The following is a 9,914-nucleotide window of genomic DNA, read 5'->3' on the forward strand; positions in this document are numbered from 1 at the left end:
AAATTACCCCTAGCTAATGAGTCAGCTCTCACATCCACAAATACTACAAATAACCGTATCACACACCTCCCATACATAGATACCACCCTCCATCCCCTGTATAAGCACAGAAACCATCTCTCCCTCAAATACTCACACCCTCGGTTCCCAAAATATGTAAGCCTTCGGGCCCGACTGAAAAATACAAGCCGGAGCTCCAGCAAACATCCTTCCCCGGCCATGGCCCTGGAACACACAGTAAACTCCACACACACACTCTCCACAAGCCCCAAACAGACCCCCCAATACCCCGTGCCCTGCAAACATGCACACCTGCCTCCCCATACGTATGTCCCAAACACACTTCATGCCACATACACACCTGCGCACACATAACCCCTCCCAAATTCCCCAGAATTCACTCTCCCATCTTGTGAACACACAGCCACACACGCCACACCAAACCGCACAAACACTCCTGTTCACCGGCGTATACACCTCCACACCCGCCAAAAGCAGCCTCCACCTGCACGTTCAGACACAGGCCTGGCCGCCCCGTGGCCAGACGCCCGCAGACACAGCGTGAACCGGAGGCGCTGTCAGAGGCGGAAGAGCTGCCGGGAGCCGCGCTGTTCAGAAAGCGGGGGACACAGACCGACCCCGAGTTGGACGCTCACAGGCATCACTGGGCCGTGTAGGCCCCCATCACTGACCCCCAACGGGCAGTGGCTGTCACTTCCCGGTGAAAACACACAGAATATGTGAGGGTGTGGGGGCTGAGCACAGACCCGGGGGCACAGAGCCCACAGGGAGAACCACAGAGAAGAGGGGGTGCCTGAGGGGAGAGGGGGCCGCGCGCCCCTTACCTCCCTGTTTGCCTAACGGACTCCGGAGGCCGCCATGCCAGGCCCCGCGTGCAGCCTGGGCGGCCGTTGGGGACCCGCCTGCCGTTAGCGCATGCGCGCGCCTGTGGAAGCCAACCGCCGCAACGGACGCTGGGAGCAGTTGCAGGACAGAGTCCCGCCCCCAGTGGGCGTGCCCGTGCGTCCTGGCGCGAGGCACCCTGGGAAGGGCCCAGGCTGTCCCTGCAGGAGAGGAAGGAGTGGAGGGAGGGGCCCTGTGAGGCCTCCTGCAGGTCCTCCTCCCAGGAACCTCCCAGCGCGTGTGCAGGGAGCACTTGCGACTTTAAAGTTGCAAACGTGCAGTCCATGCACTTAGCTGCCCCTCGGGACAGAGTTTGGGAGAGGCCGGCCTGAAGCACTGTCCTCTGAGGGGCGAGTGCCTTCATGCCCTTGGACTGCATGTCCGTAGTTTCTAGAGAGAGTAGGTCCTTCCTCCCAGAAGTCCGGGCGTTGCATTGCACAATTCCGGCCAAGAACTTTAGACCTGGACACACTCTAAGAGACGCCTGCCCCTGACCCCGTTCCTCCTGTTTTATTCAGTACGTGGGGGTTTTCAATAAAGGTTGGTTCACAGATGTTTCCCTTGCAAGGTTGTTGTTCAAACATCGATCAAAACGTGACTGTCTGGGCCAGTTTCCGTTGACATGGCAGGTAGCATGAGAACAAAGTCACCCAGCCAGCCCTCCTTTTTTGTATTATATTGCAGAATTTCAGTTGGCAATAGAACGTATATATAGTAGCAGAATCAACTTACTGACTTGAGTTTGTCATACTTTCCAAAGAAACTGAAATTATAGCATCATCTTTCCAGTCATTTGCAAGAGGGGAAGGAGGCAGGAGAAATACTCCTCACTACATTTTCCATTTTGCACAATTTGTGAACTATGCAAAGGCATTACTTGTTTAAAACAGTACATTAAAATCACTCAAATGGTAAAAAAAAAAATGAGACACTGAACAACATAATACTCTGAGAAGTAGTGATGTCTGGTCTTGCCCTGTAGGCTACAGGGCCTTGCCCGGATGGACGGGAGCCAAGGGGATGGTTTGTAAGGCTGGGCCAGCTCCATCTGCAGGGCTCCCAGCACTGGGCGGCACTTGGGGCCACAGCACTGCTTCCTGAGGAATGATGTGCACACAGCCACCGAGCATGCTGCCTCTGCTGGGTCAGTCCTAATTTCAAACACTGGGTTCCATGTTGCCATAAGTTGCCATATTTCTTCAGGCTGCATGTTCTGGATTTTGTTCAGAAAGTGTAGTCTGTGTTGAAGTCAACCAAGACCAGATAGGAAGCAGGTTGAGGGACCCAGAACTAGGGTGATGGGTCAAGAACTGAAATAAGGTCCCATCAGGTGACTTTGGGTGCCTAGAACTTAGAGAAGGTCATTACTGCTAGTGTGTCTTTAAATTTGTGAGTTTAAATTTGAAAGGAACTGCTGGTTCTCGCCTACCTATCAGAGCCCTCCATGGAATGCCCCCCCACCCCCACCCCGGCCCATTGGTCCTCGGCCCCTCCCCCGCTGCAGAAGGTCTGGAGCCCTGCATTCTACAGTTCAAATCCAAACCTTCCCTCCACTGGATGCTGAGCAGCTGTTGGAGCAGCTCACTCTCTGGATTCTCGACTTGACTTTTCTCACTGTGGAGGCTACTAGGCAGCAGTGGTCAGTGAATGAGCCTGCGGGGATGGCTTCAGTAGGAGGTAAGACTACAGATTGGAGGGGGGATGTTTTAAACACGGAGATGTCCCTCAAAACTTGGGGTTAAACTGTGACAGTGTGGAAACACGGTTTGGCTGAAGTAGGGGAGGGAGCGAGCACTGGACCTCCAAGGACCTGTCACCCGGGGAGGCTGGGAGCCCATGGGAACCTGTGAGGGCACTGGCAGGAGGGCTCCTAGAGGTGGGTCAGGGTGGCTCAGGGAAATGCCTGGGTGTGGAGAAAGGACGGCAGCAGGCATGTGGGTTCTTCCCAGAGGGGAGACACGCCACTCCCACGTGTGTGGGGGGAGGAGTGGGCGATGTCGTGGGGGAAGCACAGGAAGGGTCATGAGAAAGCCTAGTCCTGTGTGCTGTTCTTCGGGCACCTGGAGCCTGCCCCGCAGTATCTTTCTAAGGGACATGACCTGAGTTCACTAGAGCTAATGGGGGCTGTGGGAGGGTCTTAGCCAGAAAGCTGTCCAGTGGGGCTGTCTGTGGCCAAGTCCACAATGAAATGTCCTCTCAAGGGCTGGGCTGGAAGGTCCTCCAACTGCTGCAGCCCAGAGCTTCTCCCCTGCTTCTGGCCCAGAGCTCACCCCTCCTCAGCCCAGGGGCAGGGCGGCCGGGTAACTTCCACCAAGAGAGGGCCCGGCTCCCTGAGCTGTCCCGAATTGTCCCCCCTGTGGCCACCCAGGTCTTCAGACCGACTTCCTCTTGTCCTGTATCTCATGGCGCACCCTTTGCCCTGCCCTTTACCTCTGAGATGAGAGGTTTGCTCAGAGTCCAGGTCCCTGCTTCAGGGACAGAAAACAGGTGTGGAGCCTGGGTGGTGTCCGTGGAACGTCTGTGAAGGCAGATTCCTTTTTAAAGGGGGGAGTGCACAGGGGCAGGAAGACCATGGTCTGTGTCAGTAGTAAACGTTCGAGGCCGCCTGTCCTGAGGAATTAGGGGCATGCGGTGTGCAGCGTGGTCTCCTGGACTAGGTCTGCTCGAGTTCCTCTGAGCGGGGACGTGTTCAGACAACTGTGTCCCACAGTCACCAGATCACACCTGCTTCCTACTGGGCCTTCACTTTCCACTGTTGGGAGCTGGAAGGGGAAGGACCTCACACAGTCTGCAGTCCCATGACCCATCTAACAGGACAGCAGCTATGGAAGTTTCTGGAAACCCCTACCGACAGCCCCACTTGGCCGCATTCTGTGGCCCTTCTCTAACGCTCTGCCGCCATTGCTGGCTGTGAAATGACAAGCTCCTGAGCGGCCATTAGTCTGAGCGCTGGGGCCGAGTGGCAGGGCCTGGCCCGTGTTGAGTGTTCACTGTTGGTTCTGACACACATGTGCATGCTGGTCAGTGCGTTCAGGGGTCAGATCAGGGTCCCTGTGCCTTCTTGTGGGGAGACATTACTCAAGGGTTTCTGTGTTGTTGTGCAAGCCCAGGGCAGAGAGGGGGTGATTTATTGAGAAAAGGGAAGGCTGAGGAGCAGATGGGGCCCTAATATTTCAGACACGGCCTGTGCTCAGAGGCCTTTGGGTGCCTAGAACTTACCTGGGAGAAGGTCACTACCGGGGTGGGTCTGCCGGGGGTCGTTGCCCCCAGAGCAGACTGCTGCCCAGGGCCATGCCTCTGAGGCTGGCAGGGTCGGTGCCAGGGAATCCTTAGGGCGGCTCTCAGGGTCAGCGCTGGCTGGGGCGGTTTCTTCTCGCAGACCGTGGTCAGGGAGCCTTGGCGATGGGGAGCAAGCTCTCCAGTGGAGTAATTCCCAACTGGAGGTCAGAGCGGGACAATGACCTGAGGACATGTGCCACCGCCGCAGTCTGCCCGTCCCAATGGCCCTCCCCTGGGAGACTCCCTGCTCTGACTGCCCAGGGGCTACAGGGGCCCAGAGCGCCTCAGTGCTGTTTGCTGGTTCCCCTCCTCCCTTCACCCTTTCCTTTGTCTCAGCAGCATCTGCAGTGCTGGGAGCGGATGTGACCCTGCAGCCCGGTGCCTCCGTGACTCCTTTCATGGCACAGCCCTTTTCCCCGCCCACTACTGGCCCCGCCCACCGGCCACCTGGGGAGCAGCACCTGCCGCCCCTCAGGACCCCGTCATTCCCTCCTGGCCGCCCCCTGGTGCTGCCCGCTTTGCCCAGGACACCTCTGGTGGCAGGAGATGCGGGTCAACGCCCCGCTGGGCCTGGGGCTTGTAACATCATGGACCAGGTCTGGTCAGAAGGGGGACGACCACAGCCCTCCCAGACTCAGACCATTGTCCTGACTCAGGCCCCCCTCAACGGGAGTGCTCCAGGGGCCATCTGTGGGGGTGCTGTGTGTCCTGCACCCCTCTTCTTGGAAGCCACTGCGGTGGAGGCGATTATGCCCGCCTCGGCTTTTGGGGGCACCCAGGCCGGCGATGGAGGCTGGTGTCCCGGCCTTCCTCCTCAAGCTCCACCACCAGCTGCCCAGCTGGCCCCCATCGTCCCCCGAGTGGACCCTGGACCACGGCCACACGGGCCTTCCAGGGAGGGTGGCCTGGCCGCCTCCCAGTCCAAGGCCTCGGTGGATGACGCCTGTAACCCCAAGAGTGTGTATGAGGACTTCCGTCGTTGGCAGTGCTTCAAGGCCCTGGCCCGGGAGCACCTTCCCCAGAGTCCTGATGCGGGAGCTCTTTGCTGCTTCCTCATGTGAGTGCCCTGGGCAGGGCAAGGGACGCCCCTGGAGCTTTCAGTCCTGCCGGGTGGGGGTGGGAACCTGGTGCCACTGAGCTGGGTGGGCAGGTGGGTGGAGGCCAGGCTGCAGCCATGACTGACCCTGAGGCATTACAGGCCAGTGCTCCGGTCCCTGTCCCGCCTGAGGCCCACCATGACACTGGAGGAGGGAATAGGGCAGGCCATGCAGGAATGGCAGCGCAAGAGCAACTTTGACCGGAGAGTCTATTCTGAGATGGCAGAAAAGTGAGTCAGGGTCCTTGGTCCCCACAGCTGGGGGTGGGGTGCGGGGGGAGGCTGACTGCTGGGCAGGGTCCAGCTGTGAGGTCACATCAGAGAGGAGGGTGGTGGGAGGGTGTCACTCAGCATGGCGTCCCCGCAGCCCAGAGGCCTTTCTCTCCTGGGGAAGCCTCTCCCTCAGCTTCAGAGTGTGGGTGCTTCTGTCCCACCTCCCGGGAGCTCCCCACTCCTCTGACGCTGATGCGTCCTGGGCTGGACATGAAGGCTCAGGACAGGCTGGGGAGAAGGTGCCCAGCCCCGTGGGCAGACTCTAGCCAGAGGGGCTGTGCGGGAACGTGCTCAGCCAGCCTCCTGCCTCCCCAGTGTCCGGGCCCTGACAGCCCCAAGGCCCTGGCTCTCGCATCACTCCACCCGCTGCTGCCTTGCTGGGCTCCCGGCGGCCTCCTTCTCAGCACAGCTGTGCCCCCCTCACCCCCAGGTTCATGGAGTTTGAGGCGGAGGAGCAGATGCGGTTTGAGAAGTTGCAGTGGAAGAAGGGGGCACACACCCAGCCCCCTGTTGCCCCACCGAGACCTGATCTTCCGGGGCCCCCAGCCCCAGTGGTGGGCAGACAGCCAGGTAGGCCAGCACGTTCCCACGGGAGCCCATGGCCAAAGGCAACAGGGCCTAGAGCAGGCCACTGTCCCCCCCACATGGGCCCTTCTCCTTCAGGGGGGCTTTGGGCTTTCAAGGGAAACAGCCCTGAGAGTCGGGCCTCTGACCCTTGGTCCCCATGGGGTCTGGACCTGGTCCACTTTCCCATCCCCTCTCTCCGCTCCCTGTCAAAGGCCCCACATGAAGTCTGCTGAGACGCGGGCTGGCGGCGGGGCCCCTTGGAGATTCGGTGGCTCCACACGTCCTCACACATGACTCTCTTGGGTGCTCCCCTCTGGCCTCCCCTCACATAGTCACAGGGTTCAGGTGGCCCCGACCCAGCCGCACCCATATTAATGCCCCAAACACTGCCCTCAGCATCGCATGCCCTGGAGGTGGGAGCTTTACCCCCTCACGCTCCCTCCTCTTCCCTCTCTGCCCAGCGCGCACTACCAGGAAGGCTGTACCCAGCGCCCAGTTCGCCCACACACCTCAGCCGCCCTGGGAGACTGAGTCCCGCAATGGGACCCCCCCTGAGGCCGAGCAAGAGGACATGGACATCATGGATGAGCTGCCCGTGGGGGCGCCAGGTGGAGGACGGGAAGATGAAGAAAAGGAGTGGCTGCAGGACGAGGGTCTCCTGAGCTACCTGGACCAGCTGTGCTCCCAGGAAGACTTTGTCACCCAGGTGGGCTGGCTGGCAGCTCCGGGTCTATAAGGTCCCAGAGGGAGGCGCTGCAGCACCCAGACCCGGGTTCTCCCAGGCTGATGGGATTGGGCTCTGCTCTTTGTTCCTGAGCTGGGCGTGTGAGAGTGTGCGTGTCTGTGTGCATGTGTGCGCTTTGTGTGTGTGTGGTGTGTGTGTGCTGTGTTCATGTGTGTGTATGTGCATGTATGTGTTTGTGTGTGTGTGTGTGCGTGCACCTGATGACCATGATGGAGTAAAACACCCGCCTGAGCAGGAGGACGGGTGGGTCTTGGCTTTCCCACTTGTGCTCCAGGCCCCGCTGACTCCCAGTTCGCTCCCTGCCAAGGGGCTCACAGCCGCTTCCTTCTGTCCCAGGTGGAGGCGGTCATTGACCCCCAATTCATGGAACAAATAATGTCCCCAGACGCACAGCAGGATCCCTTGGCCCTAGCTGAGGAGTTGGAGCAGGAAGAAGGGCTCACTGCTGCCCAGGTGAGCCAGGGGAGGGTGGACATTCGGGCCATGGGAGGGGGTCCCCAAGTGAGCCATCGGACCCAGGGACCCCAGGTGAGTTAGAGGAGGGACAGGCCCTAGTGAGTCAGGGAGGGAGGGATCCAGGTAGATCGGGGGTGGGGGCCCTCAGGGAGCCAGGGGAGGGCACACCCAGGTAAACCAGGGAAGGGAGCAGCCCAGAACCAGGACACACATGCCTGTGTCCACATCACCCCTGCCTGCGGGCACCGCATGCTGAGGGCCAGCCCTGGGTGGGAGCAGGGCAGGATGACAAGAAGGAGAGGGCTACAGCGAGGAGGGGGTGGGAGCCCAGAAGGGGAGGGGCCACAAGGCTGGGAATATGGCACAGGGGACAGAGGAGAGACACATGACTGTGGTGGATTCCAGTCACGGTGTCACCTCCCCCCCCCCCCCCCCGTACCATTGTCCCATCACCCACGTTCCTCCTACACACACACACACACACACACACACACACACACGTGTGCAGGGCCAGTCACTGTCCCTTCTTCCTCCCAGCTGGTAGAGAAGCGAGTCCTGGCATCCAAGGAGGTGGACGTGCAAGCACCCCCGAGTCACGGTGCTCCCCTGTGGGACTCAAGTCCTTCTGAGTCTGAGACCAGCCAAGATGCCCAGAGGCGTGACCGTGGCCCCCAGCTGGGGTTCAGTGACAAAGCCTGCCCACCAGAGACTGACTTCAAGGACCAGCAAAGGCGCAGCCCAGCAGGCGCCCACCGGCCCAGGCCCCAGGCCTTTGCTGTCTCTGCGGGGCGTCAGGAGCACCCACCACTCCGGGCTCGATGCCCCCCCTCTGCTCCCCAGGGCCACGGGCCTGCTGACTGCGCACTGGGCCCCAGGGAGGCCTGCGTCCCCAGAGAGGCCTCTCCTGTCAGGGAGACTCGCGGGCCAGCGGACAGGCCCCGTGAGGAGGAGGAGGACCTCCGCAGCCTGGCCTTCCTCTGGGCCTCTCCCGGCCGCCTGCTGCCCTGCGCGCTCTCTCTGAGTCCTGCCCCCGCCCCGGGCCTGGCCTGCCCTGGAGGTCGGGGGCCCCGGGGCGCGGCCCAGTCCCAGTCCCTTCAGAGACGAGGCCTCAGCCGAGCTGCACCTGCCGCGTCCAAGTCTCAGAAGAAGACGCCCCGCCCAGGGGCCGACCTCGGGGTCTGTGGGCGGCCAGCACTGGCTCTGGGGCTGGTGCCCTCCTCACAGCCTCGCAAGAGGAAGTGTGACCCGTCTGACCCAGGGAGTGGGAGGAAGCGGCACTGCAGCCAGGATGGAGCAGAGGGGTGTGCCCCCCACTGCCAGCGCCCCGAGGGGCCCAGACTGCATGGGGCCTGGCTGTCCCCCAGAGGAGCCAAGAGCTGCTTCTCATCGCAGGGCTGATCCTGCTGTTCCACTGACATGGGAGGATGGGAGGCAGGGAGGGAGGGCGGGTCCCTTAGGGTGGGGGTGGGCCTGGGTGGGGGTAGGAGGGAGGGCAGGACCATTAGGGTGGGGGTGGGCCTGGGTGGGGGTAGGAGGGAGGGCGGGACCCTTAGGGTGGGGTGGGCCTGGGTGGGGGTAGGAGTAGCACTTGTGGGGCATTGTGGGTTTGTTATGAATAAAGATAATTTTGTTTGAAAATGCTCTGGAGGCTGCTGTGTCTGTGCTGCTCCTTGGAGAGGGGACCTGAGAGGAAGGGAGGATGCGGGAGGTCCTGGGAGCTCTGAATCCACAGGGGACCCTCAGTCCCTCGTCCTGATTGACAGGGACCTCTTCCTGCTCCTGGGAGCACAGAGCTCTCCAATCCCCAGGGACCCCTCCCACCACTTCTGCTCCCAAGGCCAGACTGTGTCCTGACCCGAGAGGGAAAGGCTGGGCCTCAGGGGCACCTGTCCCCCATGGGCCTCCTGCAGGAGGAGCATCCTCTGTCTCAGCGGGTGATTGAAAGTGGAGGTGGTGGGGGGAGTCTGGAACAAGGGGGTGACAGGAGAGTCATGGCAACAAGCCTGTTAAAGGTGGGTACACGGGGAATGGCAGAGGGTGGGGAGGGTACCAAGTCCCTTGGGGGATTTCTGTGTGGGACGATCCTGTTCAGCTGGGGGAGGAGGACCCCTTTGCTGTGGCTGGGGGACGGGCTCAAGGACAACGGGGATTCAAGGACGCCCACGACTGCTGTCCCTCCCCTCCCAACCAGGGCTGGACTCTTGTGTGATAGATGCTGACGCAGATTTACATCCGCGTGGGAAACAGGTGCTACTCACAACCTGTGGGGCCCTTTCACAAGCTCGACCAGCAGGGGCGGCAGGGGCCCAGGTGCGTGTGGCCCCAGGGCTGGTGGCAGCTGAGATCCGGCTGAGGGAGGGGCCCAGTCACCGGCTGTGGGCACTGCTACCGACCCCACAGACAAAGCAGGGACCTGACCCCAGATGTAAGCGTGAGATGAGCCAGCAGTGAGGGACGGAGCTGAGTCAGGAGGAGACCCCTGTCTGCAGAACTGCCTGTCCCAGCTCTGCTCCCACATGGCCACGCCCTGGCCCTCACCCCTGCCTCCTGGCCACTGCCTCTTCCCCAGGTTCAAGTCTGATTCCTGCCCTGGGC

General features: G+C 61.1%; 1 protein-coding gene across 1 annotated transcript; it reads left to right on the plus strand.

Annotated features, from left to right (window-relative positions):
* Positions 1–936: 936 nt before the first annotated feature.
* On the plus strand, positions 937–8,737 carry LOC308528427 (NUT family member 2G-like; the record flags this gene model as incomplete). Its single annotated transcript, XM_081104025.1, has 7 exons — positions 937–1,030; positions 4,522–5,239; positions 5,381–5,509; positions 5,982–6,121; positions 6,580–6,824; positions 7,200–7,316; positions 7,857–8,737. The coding sequence occupies 7 exons, from the start codon at positions 937–939 to the stop codon at positions 8,715–8,717; spliced, it is 2,304 nt and encodes a 767-aa protein (XP_080960151.1). The 3' UTR covers positions 8,718–8,737.
* Positions 8,738–9,914: the final 1,177 nt, after the last annotated feature.

This window comes from Myotis nattereri (genome assembly GCF_964212035.1).
Source record: "Myotis nattereri genome assembly, chromosome: 12".
Lineage (NCBI taxonomy): Eukaryota > Metazoa > Chordata > Mammalia > Chiroptera > Vespertilionidae > Myotis > Myotis nattereri.